The following is a 24,992-nucleotide window of genomic DNA, read 5'->3' as shown; positions in this document are numbered from 1 at the left end:
ACCGGCTACGAAAAAACCCAAAAGAGTTGTGGGATCCATCTTCATAGCTTTCATCTACAAGTCCCTAAATTTCTGGAGATAGACCTCATAAGTGAGGTTTTGCGAGGTCATGGTCAAAGTAGTAAACCGGGCAACAACATCATAGTCATCCTCTTTCTTGAGGAATTCTTTCTTGAAGACGTCTTCGAACTGTGCCCAAGTCGTTGGTTTAGGATTGAGTTCCTTTCACCAAAGCAAAGCTTTGCCTCAGAGAAAACCTACTGCTAATTGGATCTTTTTCCCATCATCATATGGATGGAACTGAAAATGGACTTATGTAGCCAAGTGTCCACTATCTCCTTGGTACGCTGCTTTTGCTCGCCCCCAAACTGTTTCGGAGTAATATTGGGGCCTAAAGCAGATGCCAAGGTATCCATACCCGAAAGAGTAGATAGGGTAGTGGTCAACAAAGAGATGGGAGTTCTATAAAGCCTGCATTTGCACGGCGATTTGTGCTTGACGTTTCGAGGAAGAAGCTTCGAGAGCAACTTTAAACTCTTGGAAATTTGATTTTGACACATAATCGTCGAAAAGATTAGCATCGGTGCCTTCCGTAGCCGACAGGTCTTCATGTTCGATAAGGGGCTCCAACTCGGATTCTTGGGTCGAAATCTTGAAGAAAGCAAGGTGAGAGAAAAAATTGATCTTGCACATTGCATCCTGGGTAATGGCACCTCCTTGGAAACACCTCTTTGTGTGATCAGGTCTCCCAAGAATTTTGGTCTTAGAAACGCTTTTAGTCTTGGGTTGCTTCACAACCTGAGGTGATTCCTCCTTGGTCTTTGTTGATGTTGCCATGAATTGTGCCCATATTTCCTTATGTTGTGCCCAACTTTGCTCGTATAGAAGATGGCTTGACACGCCTCTTCTTGAAGCTTTACTTGATGTGCCGAAGGTCCTCTTTTATGAGTTGTTGCCTATACTCGGCAATGATTTGTTCGTATTGGGCTTGGCGTTCTTGTTTCCTTTTGTATCGTTCTTCATCTCCTGTCTCCACTGACTCTGCATAGTCTCATTGTCATGTGCACAGTGTGTATCTACCGTATACTACACGCACGGTTGGGGAAGCTTGGAGCTAGGCAAGCTGATTGGCGAGCTGAGTTAGCGATAGACTAACGGGCGGGCGCCCAAGTGTGGACGCCCGATGACCGACCAAGAGCCTATAAAAGGGTGGCCAAGGTTTGTCATTAGTCATATAGAGTCTCGTGTGTTTTTGTGAGAGCTCTATGGTTAGGAGCCTGGATCTAGCGTGCACCTGCTTCATGCAGCCGAGGCTGGTAGCAGTCTCGAGGCCCACGAGGGTAGCTTCGTGGCGGTATGGGACGTCACGAGGTAGAGATTGGTCGGTACGTCCATCTAGTTAGCTCAGCTCGTGGCTCGGTGGGGACAGCCAAGTCTTGTGGGCTTGCCCACGGCAGTTGAGGTTGGGAGGTGAGTCAGGCCTGCACCCCCGTCTTGTTTGTTTGGTTTGTTTGCAAGTTTCTAGTCTTGTACTGGGAGTGTTCTACGAGGAGATCCTATGGGGATTTAATAGTGGTATCAGAGCAAGCCTCGTGAACGAGCAAGTCGGTAGGTAGAGAGAAAGAGGTCGAAGAAAAGGTATGAGTTCGAGAAGATTGCAATTTTTTCTGTGCATACTGCTGTTTTTTCAGATTCAGTATGTTGCTTTTTCATCGTGGGAATCTGTGAAGAAGGGTTGGTCTTGTATGGGTTGGTTTGCCTAGCAAGAAGAAGGGCTAGATGTGTTTTCAAATGTGTAAACAGTTTCAAGAGAGAAAAAAGAAAAAGCCAGTTGGTTGTGTTTTTGTAAGAGAGAGAGAGAGAGAGGGTCGCCGGCTGTAGCTGTGTAGCGCTTGTATGCGCAGCCAGGGCAGGTGGTCATCTGCAGTCGTCGTTGGCGGGCTGGTACACACAGGCTGGCGCACGTGGGCAGGTGGATCTTGCACATAGGTAGTCGGGCGCAGTCAGCACAGGCGGGCGCACGTGGACAGGAGGGTCTGGCACACGGGCTGTATGCGCAACCAGGCGAAATCGATCATCTCCACGCACAGGCCACCGGGTATGTGTGCAGGCGCAAGCAGCCAAACGTCTGCGTGGGCAGGTGGGTACACGCAGGCACGTGCGCAGGAAGTCCACGCAGGCAAGCGGCGCTAATTACAAGCGGGTGACAGAAAAAAAGAAGAAGAAGCGAAAGCATACCTGCGTAAGCTTTTTTTAGCTTTTGTTTTTTTTTGGGAAAAAAAAACAAAAAACAAAACCCACGCCTTGCTTTCGTTTTTTTTGCTAAACCTTAGTAAAGGGTTTAAAAACCCAAGTCTTGCTTTATAAGTGTTTTTTTTCTTTTTTTTTAAAAGAAAACAGAATATATATATATATATATATATATTTAAACCCAAGTCTTGCTTTATAAGTGTTTTTTTTCTTTTTTTAAAAAAAAAAACAGAATATATATATATATATATATATATATATATATATATATATATATATATATATATGTACATGGAGTAATTAGAATATTTCTTTTAGATGCAAAAATGGTGGAAATAACTCTTTTGGAATAACATAAAATAAAACTTTCTTTTTCACAAAATTTTAGAAAATTTTACCATAACCTCCTTTGTATGGCTGACCATTTCTCATTTTTTTCATTCTTTATTTCACTTAAATTAATCCAAATTAGATTTATGGAACCCTAATCTACATAATTTTCTAAATTCAAGAGAGTAAACAATAAGAAGAGTTTAATTAATCCCTTAGTTAATCTTTCTAGGATTGAGAAAGGTTGGAATGTATATATATATATATATATTCTGTTTTCTTTTTAAAAAAAAGAAAAAAAACACTTATAAAGCAAGACTTGGGTTTTTAAACCCTTTACTAAGGTTTAGCAAAAAAAACGAAAGCAAAAAAAAAAACACACACACACACACACACAAAAGCAAAAGCTAAAGTTAGCTTTTGGGGACGCCTATATATTTTCCTTAAGCGGGCTTCTTGCGACACATCTCTCAAGCTCTCAAGCTCTCAAGTTGTCCAGAGCCGAACCAAAGCTAGAGCCACAACCCGAAGAGAAGATTCTAGAGCAGGTACATCTTTCTGAATCCTATGTGAACGAGGATGAGGTTAGCTCGACATTTTCTGAGGAGTTTCTAGTGAGTCTTTCCAAATCCTATGAAGAGGAGGATGAGACTACATGTGAGGCAGAAGATTTGAAGACCAAGTCAACTCTCAAAGAGCTTGGAAATCAAGCTGATGGATATGAAGTGGATTCTTCAATTGGACCGGAACAGAATTGGAGCCAAGGTGTATGGATTACCCTAGTGCTCCAAGCTTAGCACGATATTAGCAAATATATGGGCAGATTTAGAGCGGATTTTGCAACCCTACATGCTCCCGAAAGTGTCCAAGACATGGCCCAATGGTTGGGACACCTTTGGGGCATAGTTTGGACACAAAATATGACTTTTTGGACGATGTTTTGTGGCAAAAATAGGCAAAACCGACTTGATTACGAATTCATACCTTTTTTCTATAAATAGGATCATTAGGCATTCATTAGAATCATCATTCAAAGATCAAGAGGATCCATTTGTCAGAGTCTACAAGGTAGCAAGGAAATAGTGGTGGATCACTAGGAGCTTCTCTTGTCCGATTGCAAGTAACGGGCTGCACGGATCTTTGTTATGCATCATGAAGCTGTGAATCAGCAAGATCATTTGCACGAATCTGTGAATTAGCAAGATCATTGTATATATAGCATGTGTTGGTAATATACAATAGATTAGGTCTATCTCTCCTTCACTTCTGTGTCTTTGCTGGTAGCTGAACATAGGATTATTAGCATTAATCTTCTTTTCTTAGCAAACATGATTTTGCAACGCATGTTACAAGCTGCCCTTATGCTCTCCCAGATCTAGCCTTTGCCACTACTATACCCGCTCATGCACCTTCTTCCACCCTTGTCTAGCTGATTTGAAGCACCAACAAGCCGCCTTGCTTGCTTGCTCTGTCCACCCTCTACTTGGTGTGTTTGACCCTCTTTCTTGCCCTTTGGTTGAGCGCCCCTTGCACACACAAGAGCTATTTGGTACAGAATTTGCAAAACACAACCTTAATGAAAAAAATGCAATCCTGAATGAAGATGCTAATGATGGTAGGGTTCTTCGCAATGGATCGCCACGTTCTCATGAGAGAGAAAAAAATTTACAGCCTTTCTTCCATCAAAACCTGACGCTCTAATACCAATGTAACATGAAGAGACACTGCACACCTAGCCCATGGGAAGAACGAAAGGCCTGGCAAAACTCCAAACTCCACTATCCACACTCCAACCACTAATGCATCGACTCAAATGGATCACAATACCGGTTTGCACCAGCTCCAATGGAAGAAGGAATAAAACTTCCTACAAGAGCTGCACCAAATCTGTATCCTCTAGTACTACTCGGCACCTGTATATCTAGACCACCATCTCTATGGAATATACTCCAAGTAATAGCTCCTCTCATGCATCGAAGCAAAAACTCTAGTTGTTGCCAATACAATCTCCAGTCTCCAAGAAATCAGACACACCAACTCACATATACTTCCAAGATGAAGATATGTCCTCCCATGGTGCCTCCATGACATTAGACACTAAAGATACTCCACCCAATGCAAACAACACGTGACAAGAATCCTCGTGTACTAGCCTAGAAGCTGAAGAAACTGCCCTTGAAGGCAAAGATTCCCTAGTGTAGACGGCAACTATGAAGACTCTCCTCTCTCTCAATAACCTAGCCGAAAACTTCCTATGTTCGAGGCTCGGCCTAATGCAATGAAGCCCCCTTCCTGTGTACTCAACCCGAGAAATGAAAAAAGTTGATATGCGCACACATGCCTCTCCTTCACACTCATTCTCTAGTTCGTAAGAAGCCTCTTCCTTAGACTACTCCTTCAATTATAGAGCAACCTCATGTCCAAAATTTGGCAAAACTGCCTCTTGTAGAGAACACTCCTGATCTAAACTCCAACCACCTGTCAAACTCCGCATATGGACCACCATCCCTGGCTTCCAAAAGCCCCACATATCCCTACCAAATAAGGAATCAAACAGAAACCCACAGCTTCTAGAACTGTTGCATCAACACTATAACAGCTGATACCTCTGGGCACTAGCATGCTCAGACCAACCTTTGCTATGCCTGCTGCTCAACTGCTCCTGATGCCTGCCTATGCTGCCTGGCTCCTACAAGCCAGCCAGGTGTGCCCTAGGGCCAGCGACATGCACCTACAGGTGAGGTGTGTCACAGAAAGCGGCTGAGAACAGCGCTGCAGTGGCAGGACAGCTATACAAGTAGCAGTGCTGAGGGGCAGCTATGCTGGAGGAACAACAGGCAACCAGCAAACAGGATGGCCGACGAGCAAATTAGTTCAGAAAGTGGTGGAACACAGTCGCACTGGTAGAGTGCTGGGCATGGTTTAGTGATGACCATGCCAGCTGTCTCCTTTACACAGATGATGCCCTCACCTCCTTGAGCAAGGCATTGGAGACCCCTAACGTAGGAAAGGTGGATATGCACCTCACCCAAGGTGGGTGAATGCCAAGTGGTGGGTGAATGCACCCACCACTTGCCCACACTCTTGTGTGGACACAGCCACACTCATAAATGAATAAGACACCCTATTTATAAGGTGTCCGCCCATTCAATAATGAGTGTGTACACCCGCAAGTGAAATATAAACACACACACACCACAATACCAAATGAAGGTTCTAGCCATAGTTACCACAATGTCACATAATGCAACCCCTTATGTATATATATCTTTCAGAAACGACTAGAATATGGTGTTATCCCACACATTCCAAGTATTGTCATTTTTGTTTCGGCAAGGAATTGTAGAATGTGGGATTGTAATTATGGGATTAAGAAGATGAAGAAGAAAGGAATTGGGATTGTGAAGAAAAAGAGATGGGAGCACAAGAGGTGAAAAGGAAAAAAGAAGAGGAGGAAGAAGGAAAAAGGAGAGGAGGAAGAGAAGACTAAGAAAAAGAAGGAGAGGAAATGGAAGAAGGGAGGAAGGAGAAGAGGAGGAGAAGGAAGGAGGGGAAGAGGAGAGGGCACATGGCACCACGTTGCTACCACAAAAGGATCTACTCGAGGAAAAAAAAGCAAAAAAACAAAAAGTTGTTTTAAAAATGTGTTTTTTTAAATTCTCGAAACTTCCTGACCAAGAGGTTTCAAGGTTTTTTACAAACGTTTTTCTTTGAAACATTTCGTAGGATTCAAAATGACGAAACGGGTTTTTTTGTGACTATGTTTGCAACAAAGCCTTGTACATCCATATCTGAGCTCAGACACGGGCATTAAGCCCTTGTGTGCCTCTTGGAGTCCAGCCCAACCTCACACACAATAGCACAGATACCAAGGAGCATCATTGTACACCCATCACCACAAGGCACCGCGTAGATTACAAAAGAAGCCCTAAATACAGAGTGCACCTACCAACGCACACACATTGAAAAATACAAGGGAGTTTCCATGGTTCAAATCTCATTATTGTACTTGGCTCCATCCTCATTTCTTTCCTTTGATCCTATCTTTAGATTGGATATGATGGGGATGCTACTTTATTGACATTGAACTACATGTTTTACTCAAAGTTGCATCAACACGGCATTTTATAATGAAAACTCTACACGTGCGGAATAGCATGATGACATGGTGTATTCATCTATATTGACAACCTATTCAGTAACTACTTCTAGAGTGGCTCTTCTCCTTGTGTATAAGTCTATTCATGTGCATGATGTGCCCTGATGGCATGGCGTATTAATTAGTATTGAATTTTAGAATTGTTGTAATCATACATTTGAATAGGAGCCGTTTTGATAACTATGGTTATACTCCTCATCATGAATTACATTTTGTTGCCAATAATGTGGATCATATATGATCCACTGGCTTGGCTATGATGTCAACTCATCTCTCCATAGGCACATGTGCATGCATACATGCAAACGTAGATGCGATGCCACATACAATGTAACGAAACACACTTGCATATGAATGTGTGCATGCAGACATGCAAACAGAGATGTGATGCCAGATAGAATGCAAGGAAACACGTGTGTATATGAATGTATGTGATGCCACATGCATGTAACGAAACGCATGTAGATATGAATGTATGTATGGGTGGGTGGGTGGGTTTAGGTTAAGTACCCAAGCAGCGAATGTGGATGCGTCTTGTGCTTCATAGAAGAGAGAGCCGGGTTGTCCTTGACAGGTACGGGTGCTGAGGAGAAAGGGGGGGAAAACAGAGATAATGAGGAATTTATTTTGCTTTTTTTTTTAAACAAAATTATTATTTAGAAAGAGAGTGACTGATTTTTACCCGGCGTCGGAGTAGATCCCGAGCTTGAGGCCCTTGGCATGCACGTAATCCGACAGTGCTTTGATTCCGGAGGGGAACGTTGAGTTCCGAGCTACCAGCGACCCCTGCCATTTTTGAGCCCACCAAGGATTTCAAATTGTTTTTTAAAACACAAAATCAAATTTTATTTTATTTATTTTTTACCCGTGCTCTATAGAACAAGGATTTCAATTTTTATTTTTTTTTACAAAATCGAATTTTATTTTTGTTTTTTTTTAGTTGGCTCGAAATTTGAAAGAACAACACACACACACAAGTGCCATCGCTTGCACACGGAAGACTCTCTACGCACCCAGTCCCTTTTAGGACTCTCGAGTGCTTTCCTCGGGGGCTATTTATTCAAATTTCAAAGCCCAACCCCCTTCTTCCCAGTGTTTTATTGTCCTGCCTGGACAACAAACCTCACCCCGGCTCGAAAAACAAAAAACCTTTGCAAAAGGAAGGGCATGGCAACCTATTAGAATTCTCTCCATATCTACAAACATTATATTACATTGTTTTTCAAAAATATGATTTTGATATCTTTGTTTTTTCTCTTTCTATCATCCCTTCTCTCATTCATCAATAAAAGTAGTTAAATAGACTTCTAAAAATGACTATGAAATAATACACTAGTTAACTCATTACCTTACCTTATTTAACAAAAGCAAACAGTTTAGCCCTCCCTTACAAGTCTTGACGAGTTTAATAAATATTTCACTATTTGAAAAGTAAAACCAAATACTTTAAATTTGACAAATATTCTCAAAAAATAGCTTAAGATTGTCTTGATATTAGCCACTAGGTCACTTTTCATTTTTCTCTAGCATGGCTCTCATGCCATGAGTATAATTACAAAGCACAAAACTTGAGATGGGTGGGTTTTTTTTTTTATGGCACTCATGCCAGAATGCAAGTACATAGATGTTGAAAAAAATGCCAAAGTGAACATAATTTAACTTAGAGTTCTGAGCTTGTATTATTTATAAGAGTTTAGAAATAGTAAAAGTATCAATACTATTTCAATGGTGGATCCATTATTGCTACCATCAAGTCATGCCCAAGTGAGAACTCGTTGCTTGGGATTAGTGAAATTTGTAAAGAAACACATTTACATAGCCTTATGAAATTTATCTTTTACGAGGAAAAAGTAAAAGTCTAATGAAAAAGTGGCCTTGATGTGTCACACATTTACATAGCCTTATGAAATTTATCTTTTACGACGAGAAAAAAGTAAAAGTCTAATGAAAAAGTGGCCTTGATGTGTCCACTTAACAAAAAGGGATTTTCTTTGCATGGAGTCAAATACACATGAGAGCTTTCAATGAAAAAAGAGGAAATTTTGACAAAAGTGGCAACTTTATCAACTTCATATCTACAAAAGCCGTCTCTATAAGATATTGGGTGGTTCAAAGTTCAAATTTTATGTATATCACATGTATCTAGAGGGTTGTCTCAAAGCCCATTAGCATGAAATTTTTCCCTATAAATGGATCCTTTTTCTTTACCATCAAAGACTCACATGATATCTTGTATATTTGACTACCTACACCCCCGACTAAGATCTCATACATTAAAGAAAAGTGGATTTTTTATGGGCGACAACACAAAGGCATTGTCGAAAGCTACTCCACCATTATGATCCACGCCAATCTCTAAGTCTAATTATGGAATATAATATAACCTATTAAGCCTTTTTGAAGAATAGTTGATAAACCCTTAAGCATAGTTGCTATGTAGGATTTCAACACCTAGTAACCCTTTCAAGGTGATAGTAGGAGGTTTCTTGGGCGGTGAACAATAAGGGTGTTTACAGACTGAAGGGATTCTTCCCCCCTTTTCTTGGCTAGGTGCGGAGATCGACAAGAGGGGACTCCCCCCTCCATGAGAATGGGCAAGGGAGATCTCCTCTTTTTGTAGAGATTCCCCCCTGGCCTAGCCCCCGCCTGTGTGTAACAACCCTAAGTCATGTGATATGGAGCTTCAAACAAAGTTGCGTTTTTTATGCTCGTTTTATCTGTTTTGGGTGAATCAGTCGTAAAATACTTGTAAAATTTCTGAACACCTATGAAAAATATATACTTAACATTTTTTATAAACACCTACCGAAAAGGTATTACCTAAAAAGGCAAAAAACAACTGTTTTCAAGTGTCCCCTTCAATTTTCGATAGCTAGGGAAGCCCATCAATGTGAATCCATATTCAAAAATCTAAATGTAAAGTTGAAGAGTACATCAAGCTTGTCTATAAAATTGTCTCATTTTATTAAAAAAATCTTTGGTTGGATGCGAGGCGTACAATGAGTAAAAACAAAGAAAATCAATTAATTAATATGCATGAAGAGTAGGATTTGAAATTTAACGTTAACAAAAAATTTTAACTTTTTAATATAATAATGATAGAAATTATACATTCTAGATTTAATCAAATTATATTAGTAATAAACCCACATTTTGGAGTTAAGAGTATTATACACCTTCGAGAGAGGAGCACTACTTCTAACTTCAAAACGCAGGAAATGTTATAGAAACTTACCCATTTGTCTCGCCTCATCTCCGCCCAGCAATCATCTGCGATGGATCCATAACAACAACAAACATACATGAAATCTGAGTTAATTAATCACACAGGCTTTAAACAATCACTACTATAAATTAATGTTCAAGGGATGCTAATCACCAATGTTAATATATTGGTAACCCAAAGCAGAGAGGCCAGTGGAAACCATTGCATCAGCTGCTCCGCACACGAAAGAAGGATTAGTTGTTAATCAAGTGATTAATTAGTTATTAATCAAGTTATCAGATTGATGCTTGACCCTGTTGTGCAGAAAACATTAATGAAGACATTGACACAAATTAAGTTTATGCCTGTGCTGCGGATGATGCTCTCTGTGATGTGGCAATTGTAGTGATTCCAGCTATTCCACCTTAGCAGCAAAACAACAAAAATAGACTTGTTAGCAGAAGAGATCATAAACACATTGTTAATCAAGATGTTAAAAAAATCCAGATTAGCAAGCCCTTTGGAGATGTAATTGAGATTAGTAGAGAGTATTAATTACTACCCCATTGGAGGTGTCTCGCCGAGGCCATTGTCGATCAAATTGCGTGTTTGCAGTAGGATAGAATTATTAGCGGTGCTTGCAGAGCTCGCAAAATCTGGCAAGCTAGCAGCCTGCATGACTATGGCTTGGGTATTGATTAAGCAAATCACCAGTACAACTAAGCGAGCAAAGAGAGCATGATTATTGGTCATATTAATTAAGCTTGGTGGAAGGTATGCTGCTCTAATGTAAGAAATTCGAAGGTGTTGTGTAGTGTATTATTAATAAGAAGCTTGCTAATGCTGGCAAGATGAAGGTATCGTCTGGGTTGCTTACGGCGACTGCAACATCGGGTGACTCAAAGAAAATTTCCCCGCCTGCAAAAGTCACCCAACCCACTACTCCAAAAGGACGTGAGTTTTCTCACACTTGGGCGATTCCTTTAGTATGAGTAGAGCATTGACAGTGTGCACGTGACTCACTCACTACCTCGCTCACCCCCCTCCATTTTCAAATTCTTAGTGTGTGCAAGGATTTTCTACAAGATCACACCTAGGTGTAGAGTGCTAGAGAGTGTTTCTCAGCTCAAGGGTATGTATAGAGAGGGGTATCATGTATTCATGTGCACGGGAAAATCGGGGAAAAAAACCAATGTAAAAAACGATTGAAATGCTTGAACATGGGTGTGACTCATGCATGCATGCATAAACAAGCAATGTCTCCCAAGATTCACATAAAGTGTGTATACTTGTCAATCAATGCAACTTGCACCTTGAATAAATAACAAGCACAAGCTAGAGAAAAATCCTTGTTCACCGCTAATTGAGAACACTTGAGCCTCGCAAGATAGAGAGAAGGAGAAGAGAATGCAAGGGCCTTACCAATTTGCACCTCAAGTCACTCTTAGTAGAGAAACTCTCTCTTGTGGAAAGCTAGGGTCCTCAACCTTGCCTCCTTCATTGTCACCACCACAAAGGAGCTTTGCAAATGGGTGGGGAGCAAAGAGACAGAGAGAAGAGAGAGAGAGAGAGAGAGAGAGAGAGAGAGAGAGAAAGAGATGGAAAGCTCAGCCTCCACTTCAATGTCACAGTGTGAGTAAGAGCATGAGAGAGTAGGCAAGAGAGAGCTATGGAAAGCTCAACCTCCACCTAAATGTCACAGTGTGAGTGAGAACATGAGAGGGCAACTTGGGAGATGAGAGGGGTGATAGCGGTGCTAGAGATGCAAGTGGGGAAATCCAAGGAGGAGTGGTAGTAGGTGGTGAGGTGAAGGCAAGGAGAGGGAGAGCTAATGTAGAGGGTTGGTCCAAGGGAAGGGGTGTCAAGGCATGTTCTTTCTCCTTACCTTTGGCAGAAGTTCCTAAAGCAGGGGAAACTGAAGAGGGGCTTTGATGTTGAAGGGCCTAGGGAAGCTTACCCAAGGCCATTTACCGGGCCGTCAATCCTATTGGGGGCCTAATGTTGAAGGGCCTAGGGAAGCTAAGGGCCTAGGGAAGCTTCCCTAGGCCCTTCTAAGGCCACTTACCGTTGATCCTATTGAGGGGCCTTCTTCGTACTTGTTTTTGCTATTAGATGCATCATCATTATCTTTGTCCTTGGTAGTGTTTGTGATGTCCTCTTCCTCTTCCTTGACCTCGAGTGTTGGCTTCATGGATTGATAAAATTCGAGTGCCTATATGTATTCTTCCTCGGAGATGTCTTAGGGGTAGGCCACATGCATCGTGTCAAATAGGTGGCACGCTTACTGGTGCGCATCAATTGTAACTATTTCCAAATTCTTATGGTACAAGACAAGGATGTCGCTGGGTGCATAGGCACTGCTGGCCTTTGCGGTGAGATGGTGATAAACTTCGCCAGCCGTGTGTGTGCATCCACTGAATGGCCTTGCTGATGATGTCAATGGAAGCAGTGAGATGGCGAGAGGCCTCATCCACCATAGCTCATGCCACAGTTGTGATGCATGGCCCTGCATGATGTCAGTGGAAGTGGGGTACATGCATTACTCAGTGGGAAGAAAAAGGTCAATGAAGCCACCCTCATCTAGGTGGTTGGAGAAGGTGAGGACTCTGCAGCACCAGGATTGTAAAGGACGTGGTGAGGGAATTGAAAGATGGTGGAGGGCTCGGTAAGGGAGATGGCATTTTGGAAGAAGAGCATGGCGAGGGTGGTATGGGAGGCATAAGGGATTTTGGAGAGGATTGTGGAAAAGTTGGTGGTGGGAACCTCCTCGTTGATGAAGATGTTGTGTTGGAGGAGGTTGAGCAAGAGGATCTGATGCCGTAGTTTGAGGAGGCTAGAGGGTGTGGTTGGGGAGAGATGGCGAGGTTGGGAAGGTCAGTAGCCACATCCATCAGGTTGTCACCTTCCTCTCGATTGCAAAGACAACTTGCTCATGTTGGGGCCTAGCCTTCAGCTCTGTAATGTGTTGCTCAAGTTGACTAATGGTCATTTTATTTGCATCGACGACCCTCCAAAATTCCTTGCGATGATCAGACATTTGGTCATGGACCTCGTCCACAAGTTGTTGCATGTTGTGTGTCATGGACTCAGCTCACTGAAGCCAAGGTGAGTTCCTCCTATGTCTGCGCTTTGGCTACTTTGGCCTCCTCCACTTTGATCTATAGTACCTCCAACTCTCATTGTATAGACGAGTGATTCAGGAGTCAACTTCAAGGGCTTGCATTTACAGCCTATCATTGAGGGCAATGGTAGCGTCTTTTTGAGTTTCCAGCTGGATAATGGTGGCATGCGCCAAGAGGAGTGATCGTTGGACCGCATCCACCTACACCTTTTGTCGCGCCATAAAATTGATCATGTACCCATCAATATTATGAATCATAGAAAAGAAGGCAATGGGAAAATTTGGAAGGCGGCCTTAAGAGTGTACTATGGTTTGGGAGAAGCTTTCACTTGAGTTGTGATTTCCATCCTGGATCCACCTGTTGGTTTCATTATTATTCTGGTCTTGTTGTGTAGTAGATAATCGACTACCCTCCTCGAAGTGAACTGCACACCTGGCACTTCTTGATATTGTCTGAGCAAGGACGGATATATGGGAGGGGCCTCTAAATTGTGCTAGCTCTTTGAAGTCTTAGGCGGTACTTGTCCCTGTGGTCATGCTAACATAAGAGGAGCACTCCAGCACTGAGGTGGGTATCATAAGAGGAGATGAGTCTAAAACAAGTACTGAGGTCAAGGCCCCAAGCATGAAGAGGTGCCATCCCACCAAGTCTGTGTAGGTGCTCCATGACTTTTGGTCTCCTAGTAATCTGGTTGCACTCCTAAGTGTGGTAGGTGAGGTTGTGCTCCACCTTCTTGTTAGACTGGATGTGGCTATGAATCATGTGGACGGGAAGACTTCATGAAGTAACTCCACTCCTAGTGGGGAGAAGTCTCAATTAGCAGCTTGGTGACCTTGGTGGCCTTACTCTTCTCGGTGGTGTGAGGAGCACAGTATCTGAAGAGGACTGAAAGGCCCCTTTCGTAGTCACCATAAGAATAGTGGAGGAGGTAGAAGGCCAGGAGAGGCAGAGAGGATTCTTGATAAATTTAGCAATAGTTTGGCTAGCTGGAGAGTGAATAGTAGAAAATGAGAGGAGGGCTCTCTATATTTATGGCTTTTACCTGCTGGCAATGCACATATGATGTGGGTATGTACATTCACAGACTATTCTTGGGAATGTGCATATGCAGAACAGCATACGTACATTCTCAACTCCGAATGTGAATGCAAAGATGTGAATGTGCATGTGTATATGTGAACGTGCATGCGTAGATGTGAATGTGTGTGCATATCTTATACAAGGTTTTTTTCTTTTTTGGAATGATAGAGTGCCTTACTTAGTGGTGTTCTAATCACTAGAAAATTAGGGCAATGTGCCATACCATGGACCAAGCTTTCACCCACCATGCCCCCCCATCCCTTGAAATGTACCTAGAAGGTCAATGATTAGAGAACCATTTTTATAGAATGTATTAGCTTCCTTGGAGATTCTCCTTCATAACTCCCCTTCTCTCTGCTTTCTTTTGATTCTACTTTCTTCTTGGCCCCTTCTCAACTTCTTTTCTCGACTCTTTTCTCAAATTTATTTGACATTTTTCATGAGTTTCTTTAATGGGTATCCCTCCTCATCTAGCAAGGGTGAGGTACTTGTTTTTGGCCCACTTAGTGAGGCTTGAGAGGGAGGCCCGTTTTGCAGGGTGGTGTAGGGCCTTCAACTGCATCATGTGCTTCTGAGTTTGAGGTAGAAGGAATATCATGTCCCAGGTATGTTTAGAGATGGTCATGGGGCTTCATGAATTGATCAATTTATTCCTTACCCTTTACTAGGGTTGCACCTGGGATTTTTGTGTGGTTGGTAGCCTTGGGTTGCTCTCCTTGGTTCTTTTTGTGACTAAGAAGGTTGAGGGAACCAATGGTGTGACCTTAGGGACCCAAATGCTTTTGTTACCTTCATAATACCCTTGGGCCACTAGGAGGGTGTCAGCGGGCACCCACCATCCTTGGGTAGTGCATTTTTGTCTGGGTTGCCTTATTTGACGGGTTTTCTTTGACTATGCTACCCTAGGCTGCCAGAGTTCTTTTTCTTTTGTCATACTCGTTGATCATATTTAGGTAGAGCTTTTATTGGAGCTTGGTTACTTACCCCTACAGTCAAGTATAGAAAAGCCCTCTTTTTAAGCCACATGGCTGGGGAGTGTGTCAAGCCTTTGGATGCTCGATGGGTTGGAGGACTTCTTTGATGGGAGAATGGTATTATGGTATTGAAGATTGATAAGAAATGTGCTCCTCATCTATCATTAGGACAATTGTCTATCCAACGGCTAGTTGCAAGGTAACAGTTTGCGAGCCATCCATCCTTCTCCGAGGAGCACTTCTTCACGCATGGTACCTACAGGCATAACATAGAACTTCCTTTCTAAGGGGGTATTCCCAATGTGAAACATAAAAGTGAACGATCCTATGCATGAGGTTTTGAATGTGTCTACTCCTTCCAATTCTCACTTTTACAATGCGGTTGTAAAAGTGAACGATCCTATGCATGAGGTTTTGAATGTGTCTACTCCTTCCAATTCTCACTTTTACAACGCGGTTGTTGGTTATAGCATACACCAAGTTGCATGGGAAATTAGGTTATGGCTGGCACCCATGTCGATGAGGGCGAGCTTGTGTTCTAGGCTAGTCTTTGTGGTCCTACGCCTAGCTAGAGATTGGCGGGCTTCACCTCCTAGTCCTCCTTTTCTAAGTCAATGACTTAGAAGATACTAGCAACCTCCACCTCCCAATCCTTCCCTTCTAAGTCAACGACTTGGGCCATGTTAACGTAAATGTGGTGGTTGTGTAACTTTTCTTTTCTAGCCTTAGCTTCTCACTAGGCCTCATGTTTTAGTATGGCTTCTTTATTTTTCTCCTCTTTCTTTTGTGATGAATGGCCTTCAAGGCAGTTAAAGGAACATAGTAGCATCTAAGTTTGCTACTGTTGAAGAATCTTTGCATTTCCACACCGCTGAGTGTTTCAATGCATTGCTGATCCTTGCAGGGTGAGTTCGCACATAAGGAACGGTCCCATCCCTTTATACTTTAGCTTGTGCTTTTGTTTTTTGTGTGTTTGTCCGTGAGAACCATGTCTCCAACTTCAATATCTTTGTCTTTGAGCTTTTCATATGTACCTCAGCTTTTTGACTATCATTTCATAGATGGCATGCAATATGGTTTCTTCCAAGCATTTAAGCTCAAATAATCAATCTATCAATACATTTCTTGTCAACCTTTCCTTGACGAAAATTCTTATGCTTGGTACTAAGAATTCCATGGCATGACAACATTTATTCTATATGTCAAGTTGAAAGGTGTCATGTGGCTTGTAGGCTGTTCTATAAGCCCAAAGAGCAGCTAGTAACTTTTGTTCCCAGTCATTGTGTGAGGCTTCCAGCATTGTCTTCATCTCAGGACAATGCTGAAATTGGCTTGGGGGTAGTAGGGTGAGAATTTGTGATACATTACCATGAACTTGATTACATCATTGCTAAAGTGAGTCCCTTAGTCACTTACTAGTTCGACTGGACATCCAAATCTAGTAATTATATTTTTGTGAAAGAATTTGGCTATTGCCCTCGCATTAGCCTTTGTGGAGTGCAGGCTTGAGTATGATGATAAATCGCACTTGAGTACCTCATGTTGCTGGACTAATTGGTGTCAATGCCCCATTTCTCAAATGGTAATTTGTCATTGCCAGAGCATCAAGAGTGGAGGTATCTCACCTTGTTGATGTAGTCTCCGATGGATTTTTTTCTTACTGTTTGACATGGTAAAGTTGATCAACTAGGTTCCATTAGGTTCCATGGTGGGAGTACCCAATTATGAAAGTAGTCTTCAAGGTGTCAAAGATAGCCTTATCACATCATCAGGTTGTTTTGAAGATCAAAACCACTGACTTGCCTTTCTTTCCATAGTAAGGCCAAAGGAACTTACCCATACAAGGTCATTAAGCTGACCACATGTGTTGCTTATTTGATTAAACACTTTCAAGTGCATAATGGGGTCTCTAGTCCCAGTGAACTTGGGCATCAATTTTGTGATTTATATAGGTCTGATAGTATATTGGTGTCCATTCTCTTAATGAGAATATTGTGCAAATCCCCTTGTTAGACTTAGGAATGTGCATTTCCACCTGTGAACATGCATATGTAGGCCTAATCAAGCATGTACACAGGCAAACTAGAGAGCAATTTTCTACGCTTTGGTCTAAAAATCTAGATTTTGCCCTCTGATTTCTCCTTAATGGTGTATATTTTTGGATCTTTGATATGATAGTATTCCCTATCCTATCTAATGATGTACACACTACAACCTAATGGTTTTTTTATAAAGATTAATGGCGAGATTCAGTCCTAAAATGGACAAAACTCAAAAAATTGTAAATACAAGAAGGAACTAACCAAAATTGAAGAAAATTGAATCGAACACTTGCTTGTAATGATGCAACTCGAGCTCAAAGGATTTCTCCATGCTACATTGCATCAAGGTGGGCAAAATAAAGCATAAACAACAAACAAACAAAAGTGATATCGGTGGATTTGCACTCCAACTAGGCTATGTCAATACTCCAAATGCAAAGTATAGCAAGGGACTCCTAAGCAAAGTATAGCAAGGGACTCCTAAGCAAAGGTACTTCCTTTGATAGCATCACCAAATATGTTCACTAATTTTGAGAACACTTGAGCCTTAAAACATAGAGAGAAGGAGAAGAGAATGCAAGGGTCTTACCGGTTTGCACCTCAAGCCACTCTTGATAGAGTAACTCTCTCTTTTGAAGAGCTAGGGATCTCCTTCATTGTCACCATAAAGGAGCTTTACAAATGGGTGGGGGAGCAAAGAGAGAGCTATGGAAATCTCAACCTCCACTTTGATGCCACAATAAGTGAGAGAATGAGAGAGTAGGGAGAAGGGGAAAAGAGAACATACATAAGCACTATCACTCACCCACACAATCCCTAAGCATGCATGCAACAAGAAGAAGAAAAAGAATACAAGCTACTTCAACCACAAGAGCACAAAGGCTTAAACTCAATTGTGAGAATGGGATTGTGTGTTTTCTCATTAGTCAAAATGTTGAATATACAAGGCTCATTTATAGAATGCCCGGCTGCCCATATAATATTAGGGGGCTCAATAAGTTAATCTAGGCTAATTTCCTAGTATAAATGCACATTACCGGCATTACATAAGTCGTAAGGTTTATTTTTTACTATCTTTTGGCAAATTTACATGTCATAAAAGCTCAGAGATTTCCCATACATTTTACATAAAAAAGCGCATTGCACGGTATAAAATATATGGCTTAAAGACGTTGTCGCACGTTTTGGAGTAATGTTAACAATCATTCTTTAGATTTATAAAGACTAGCTATAAGGACTAAGATTTTAATAATTCTAAAGACTAGCTACTAGGACTAAGATTTCAATAATTCTTAGTTATAAAATCGTTTTCTTTTGTAGATTTATGGAGAAAAAGACATCCAAGGTCAAGACATCTCCTTTTTCACTTAAACTGAAAAAAAGGCTTTATCTAGCATGTCCCTCATCCTTTCAGAAGTTTTTTAAAAGTGTATACCTCTATTATTTATATTATTGTTCTTATTATTAGAGAGTTTCTCACCATAGCTTAGTTAACTCATCACATTATTGACTCACATGTTTTAAGCTGTTTAACCCTAGACCTAATCGTGAGACCTGAGATCAATCAAACCCTTAAGCTTAACTAAAGGTTTTCTTGATTACAAAAATTCACACCTTTGGTCAAGAAACATTGTTGACATTCATTCAAACAATAATACATTACATAGAAAGTGTGCAAAGCTCTATTCCTTTAGCTTATGCATAGATATATTTGCATAGAGTCATATCCATTTAGATCTATGTATATAGCTTGTGCATATAGCCATATTCTGTTAGCTATGAAAAAGCTTGTGCATAGAGCTATTAACATAGCTTTTGTTTTTGTTCCCAACACCTTGCCCTTCCCTTGAAGTATGATCTTAACCCTAAAAACTTTCTATTAATGGTTCACCCTCATGCACTATGGGAGTTTTTTTTAATTTCCATGTTGCATAGATCTCTCACAATGCAAGAGAACTCTAGAGCTCTCATTTGCATAAAGTGTAAAAGCTCTCATGCATGAGGTCTATATGCATGAGAGATTTTACAATGCAAGAGAGCTTTATGCATGAGAATGCTCTAGATCTAGGTGCAAGAGCTCTATGCATGAGAAATCTATATGAGAGCTCTATTTATATGATAGCTCTCCATGCATAAGAGCTCTTTTGCATGAGAGTTCTCATTTTCATAGAGTGTAAGAGCTCTCATGCATGAGATTTATATGCATGAGAGCTCTCTATGCATAAGAGCAAGCTCTCACATGCATAAGAGTATGCAAATAATATTCTCTTGTTTTGTTATCTTTGCTACTCTCCAAGGTCCTCAATGTGCTTCGAAGATCCTCACCATCCCTACTCGCTCCCCATTCTCTAGCCCCGTAAGCTCTAAGCCCAATGCTCCTTTTCTTTATATGTTGCAAATGTAGGTGCTATGGGAGTTTTTGAAAAGAGAATAAGAGATCTATGCATAAGAGCTCTATATGCATGAAAGCTCTCATTTCTTGAGTGCTTTTTTGCATGAAAGCTCTCATTTGCAAATAGTGTAAGGGCTCTCATGCATGGAGATCTATATGCATGAGAGATCTCATTTCTTGAGAGCTTTTTTGCATGAAAGCTCTCATTTGTAAAGAGTGTAAGAAGGGATGTCATGCATGGAGATCTATATGCATGAGAGCTCTCACATGAACAAGTGTATGCAAATAATATTCTCTTATTTTTTTACCTTTGTTTCGTGTAGGTCCTCACCGCCGTTTTGTTTATTGCATAAGGGACCTCCATTCTCTTGAATTAAGCTGTAAATCCAATGCTCTTTTTTAATGCCACACAACCTTGGTGCACCCTAGGGTGCTATGGGAGATTTTCATAAGAGCATAAGAGCTCTCACAATGCCGCACACCTTGTAGCACAGGAGTTTTTCATAAGAGCATAAGAGCTCTCACAATGCAAGAGAGGTCTATGCATAGTAGCTCTCTTATGCATAGTAGCTCTCTTATGCATGATAGCTCTATGCATGCGAGCTCTATGTATAAGGACTCTCATTTGCATAAATCATTTACATAGAGTGTAAGAGCTCTCATGCATAATAGCTCTCTTCTGTATGATAGCTATATGCACACGAGCTCTATGTATAAGGAATCTCATTTGCATAAATCATTTACATTATTGATTGATAGCTTTAGTAGAAAGATGTGAGTGTATTTTCTTGGGTTTACGGTTGAAGCTTTTAGAAAATTTAAAATATGGCATAGCTTGGTAGAGAATGAGATAGAAATAGAATAAGGAAGTTTCGAACAAATCGAGAAGGAGAATTCACATAAAGAGATTTTAACGCCTATTGGAAAGAGCAGGTGATCAAGAGAGATTTGATAACAATAGCTCATAATCTGTAACAAAATGGTGTTGGAGAGTGTAAGAATTGTAGTGTTGTGGAGATGGCGTAGCATATAGGGTCCTCCAAAAGGTCACCTATATCTATAACCAATTTTGTGTTATGCTCCAATGGCATGGAGATTGGCTTACAACCTGTCATCCCCTAGACTTGGACAACATGTCCAAAGCATACTACCTATGCAAAATCCAAATCCCATCATGTGATCTAACCACATCTATACCTAAGAAGTATCGTAGCTCACCCAAATCCTTCATTTCAGACTTCCTCTGAAGGGCATCTTCACCTCAACATGTGGTTCATACATAGAGAACATTAATTCAGCCAAGTCCTTCATTTCAACTTCCTCTGAAGGAGCATCTTCACCTCAGTAGAGGTGGTTCATACATAGAGAACATTAATTCAACATTGAACAAAACTATTACCATTTTGGGCTTTATATAAGAGAAATCTAAGATTTACTCCTAGAATACCAATACTAAAAATGTAGGGCAGATACCATGCTGCTATAGGGTGGTATGACCATATTTACCTAGAGATACAACTATTGATTCAAAAGCTATAAATCACAAAATTTGTCAAAGGCACAAGCAAGAAAAAATAAATATTTTGAGGCAAGAAGGATTAAAAAAGAAGGGGAGCTAGTGTCGATCCATTACCTTGTTAGAAAAAACATTTGATTAAATTATCTTCACATAGATCAATTGGATTATGTAAAGTGATAGAAATGCTAAGGATTAATGCATAGGTTTTATAGAGAATAGCAAACAACATGATAACAAGAGCTTGAGTTTGGAAAATGAAAAGATATAATGAAATGGCGAACACAAGGGCAATAAAAACTCCAATGAACGGTACATATATACAGAGATATGCTATCTCCCCACAATGCAATTGCAAATGCCAAATGAGACAAGACATCATCATGGCCAACTTGTAAGTGCCTTTTCCAACAAACTGAGTTAATTGGGTACCGATATATTTATATGCATTGAATGCTAAATGACTTTCTTATGTTTGCATGTTGTAAAGCTATCATCACACCTATGTGGCTTGCTAAGTTTGTGAGGAGATTTGTAATTGTGCCAATTTTAGTACATTATAAATGCTTAGCCAAGTTCACCACCACTGCCTTCTTTATTCTTACTAAACTTGGGTGTGGAAAAGCAAGGTAATAATAAAGAACACATGATAAATATATATTGGGAGTTGGCCAATTATGGGAGGAAGAGTGTGATGTGGCCAAGAACGAATTCGTCATTTCTAGGGAAAATAGGTGTACCTTGGTTAATGTCGGGGAAAGGTGTTATCTGGCAAGTCTAGTTGGATTGAAATGTGGCCAAGGAGTTGGGAGTTATTTGGCCAATTATGGGGGGAACAATGTGATGTGCCCAAGAATCAATTTCTCATTTCGAGGGGAAAAAGGTGTGCCTTGGTTAGTGTCGGGGAAGGGTGCTATGTTGCAAGTCCAGCTGGATTAACATGTGGCCAAGGATGAGTCTAAGTCCAATAAGAGTGCCTAATTCAAATGACAAGACCTTGATGGGAGGTATAGAGTCCAATTTTTTGAACTCTCTATCATGCATGGTATGCTAAAATAAATGGTTTAATTCGTTAAATAGCAAAAAATATTCATGGAGGAGACTAAGGTAAAGGCTCTTTAAAAAATCTAGCACAGTTAAAAGTAACATAATCTTTCCAAAGAACCTTCAACAAATATAGATGATATTTAATGGTTTAATCCATTAAATAGCAAAAAAATATTCCTGGAGGAGACTAAGGTAAAGGCTCTTTAAAAACTCTAGCATAGTTAAAAATAACATAATCTTTCCAAAGAGCCTTCAACAAATATCTATTAAATATTAACCATGGACAACCAAGGCCCAAGGAGAGGAGAGAAAAAAGAAATCATAGATTTATAAAAAATAAGAGGAAAAAATCCCTTCGATTTGACCCTTTGTATTGCGGCTTCCATTCTTGCGTTTTGCTTCTTAATGTCTTTTACATACCGCAACAATGCGCGGGTTGATTACTAGTAGATGATATTTGTCTACAAATCTCTCTCTCTCTCTCTCTCTCTCTCTCTCTCTCTCTCTCTCTCTCTCTCTCTTACTCTTTTCTTTTTCTTCTATATGAGACATCTCAAACTAATTTAAAATTCTAATTGGTTTGATTGAATTTGTTTATAAAAAAAGAGAGTTTGATTATTATTATGATTATATTGATTGAATTCATCATTCCTAGGGAAAAAAGGTGTGCCTTGGTCAGTGTCGGGGAAAGGTGTTATGTGGCAAGTCTAGCTGGATTGACATGTCACCAAGGAGGATGGAGTTATGGGGGGAACAATGTGATGTGGCCAAGAACCAATTCGTCATTTCTAGGGAAAAAGGGTGTGCCTTGGTCAGTGTCAAGGAAAGGTGTTATGTGGCAAGTCCAACTGGATTAATATGTGGCCAAGGATGAGTCCAAGTCCAATAAGAGTGCCTAATTCAAATGACAAGGCCTTGACGGGAGGAATAGGGTCCAATTTTTTGAACCCTCTATCATGCATGGTATGCTAAAATAAATGGTTTAATCCATTAAATAACAAAAAATATTCCTAGAGGAGACTAAGGTAAAGGCTCTTAAAAACTCCAGCAGAGTTAAAACTAACATAATCTTTCCAACGGACCTTCAACAAATATATATGATATTTAATGGTTTAATCCATTAAAATATTCCTCTAGGAGACTAAGGTAAAGGCTAAAAGAGCCTTCAACAAATATAGATGATATTTGTCTACAAACTTCTAAATGAGACATCTCCTTGTGTGGGTAAACTAATTTAAAATTCTAATTGGTTTGATAGAATTTGTTAAAAAAAAAGAGAGTTTAATTATTATTATGATTATATTACTTACAACCCTTTGCCAACCGACGCATAAAATGACATCTCTTCAATCCGCGAGCTCATCACAGCAGCAGAAGAAGATGCCATCGAAGCTATCGTGCGTGCAGATGCGAAGCCCTTTCCCGTTCACTCCCTCTCAAAGGTGCAAAATCGTCCAGATACGAAGCCCTTTCCCGATCTTGCATGTAAATTTTTTTGAATTTATCTGCACATTTTTAACAGCTGGGATTGATTGCTTCACAAAGTGATAGAAGCAGGCTTGCGAATCAAACCTAGACACGTTTCAGCGAGAGTTTACGTTACGCTTTCTTTGGGTGATTTTGTACGACAAGCTTATGCTCATAAGGATGACAGAGAGAAGATCTGGTCCGTCCGATTATTTTTCTGACACAATAGCCCTTGATCCTTCATTGGTATCTAGTCATTTCGGGAATGCAGGGCACGGTATGTGGCTTATCCAATATATTGGGATGTGGGCTGATTGAAAGACTGCCTTTTGGGATGCCCCTGGAGATTTTAGAACCCACATGGAAAATGGAGATCCTTGAAGGCGGAGACCATAGACGGTCTACAAAATGGTCATGTGGATGACCATTCTACAGGTAACCACTGGTCGCCATGTCTCGATGGGAAGAACCATGACCTTTTTAATGACATCATCGTCTCTCAGTAGCAATGTCCTGCACAACATGTCCATTTATGATGGAATGGACGTTGGGTACAGCAGCTCTTTGTACGACATGACGGATTTAGGCAGAAGGGAAGCAGACCCATAACATTTCCATGATGTCATGGTATCTCAGTAGAGCAACACCCTGCACAACATGTCAGTTTATGATGGAATGGATGTCTGGTACACCATCTCTCTTTACAACATGCCAGCAATAGGCAGAAGGGCTGCAGGTGGCTACTGGATGAACAAAAACGATGACACGAAATTACTTTTCCAAATGCCAGACACAAGACTGTTACTTTATGCCTTTAGTCTTTGGGTGGAGTGATTCATAGACATGTTGCTTAACCTTGTATTGATCTGTCAGCAGACTTGACAGTTACTGGATGAGCAAGCATGCCATGTGATCTGTTCTGAATGTGCTGATGTGTCTACTGTTCTTGTGTGCCAAAAATATCATTCCATCATGCATAATCAAAGCACAATTATTAGAAGGATGCAGAGAAGTGTGTAACTCTTTTGCATACCCAGAGGAAGTTGTATTGTGTTTCACATTCTTATTTGTTGCAGTTAGAGGCACCCAGGGGTAACCTTTAAATCTACTACCTTCTACTTGTTCTACTGGATCGTTAGGGATTAGCTGCATGTTGTAATCTCCGCTTGCAGTAAGATTTTGTCAGCCATTGGATAAGAAGCAAACAGCAATAGGCCACAACCAGGAAGTGACATGCCAGGGGCCAGGGCCAGGGCGGCTCCTTTGTTAGCTGTGGTAAGCTTGTGCAGCTTGTCTAGGTGAGAATACATGGCTCCAAGGTTTCAATTTGGCAGGGGGAGGGGGGAGTGTATTATTATGAAGGAGGAAATTGAGAGTAAAGCAGTCAGGACTCAGCACAGTCGATGCT

At 40.8% G+C, this 24,992-nt stretch overlaps 2 protein-coding genes across 6 annotated transcripts in view; one reads left to right on the top strand and one right to left on the bottom strand.

Moving 5' to 3' along the window:
• Nucleotides 1–10,889, bottom strand: part of LOC147620502 (alpha-galactosidase-like) — a 29,634-nt gene extending 18,745 nt beyond the window's left edge. For 3 of the 4 annotated variants that reach the window (XR_015269941.1, XM_086824729.1, XM_086824727.1), the window contains exons 1-6: nucleotides 10,507–10,889; nucleotides 10,310–10,368; nucleotides 10,119–10,175; nucleotides 9,975–10,009; nucleotides 7,422–7,525; nucleotides 7,250–7,322 (exon numbers count right to left, since the gene is read on the bottom strand). Coding sequence is in view for 3 of the 4 variants with exons in the window: in XM_086824729.1 (XP_086680855.1) it covers nucleotides 7,250–7,322; nucleotides 7,422–7,525; nucleotides 9,975–10,009; nucleotides 10,119–10,175; nucleotides 10,310–10,368; nucleotides 10,507–10,697 (519 nt within the window). In the remaining variant the exon portion in view is untranslated. The remainder of the gene's footprint in view (nucleotides 1–7,249; nucleotides 7,323–7,421; nucleotides 7,526–9,974; nucleotides 10,010–10,118; nucleotides 10,176–10,309; nucleotides 10,369–10,506) is intronic. The other variant, XM_086824728.1, reaches the window with a different exon arrangement.
• Nucleotides 10,890–23,461: 12,572 nt separating this feature from the next.
• The window catches only part of LOC147620501 (putative sulfur deprivation response regulator), a 47,881-nt gene continuing 46,350 nt past the window's right edge, over nucleotides 23,462–24,992 (top strand). Inside the window, exon 1 of one of the 2 annotated variants that reach the window (XM_086824726.1) lies at nucleotides 23,462–23,559. The gene's annotated coding sequence lies outside the window, so the exon portion shown is untranslated. Of the gene's footprint in view, nucleotides 23,603–24,992 lie in introns of both variants that reach the window. The other variant, XM_086824724.1, reaches the window with a different exon arrangement.

Source organism: Cibotium barometz, chromosome 31 (assembly GCF_041138505.1).
Source record: "Cibotium barometz isolate CiBa-2024 chromosome 31, ASM4113850v1, whole genome shotgun sequence".
NCBI classification, from domain to species: Eukaryota; Viridiplantae; Streptophyta; class Polypodiopsida; order Cyatheales; family Cibotiaceae; genus Cibotium; species Cibotium barometz.
The sequence above is the reverse complement of the archived record's forward strand: the minus strand, read 5'-3'. Positions and strand labels throughout refer to the sequence as shown.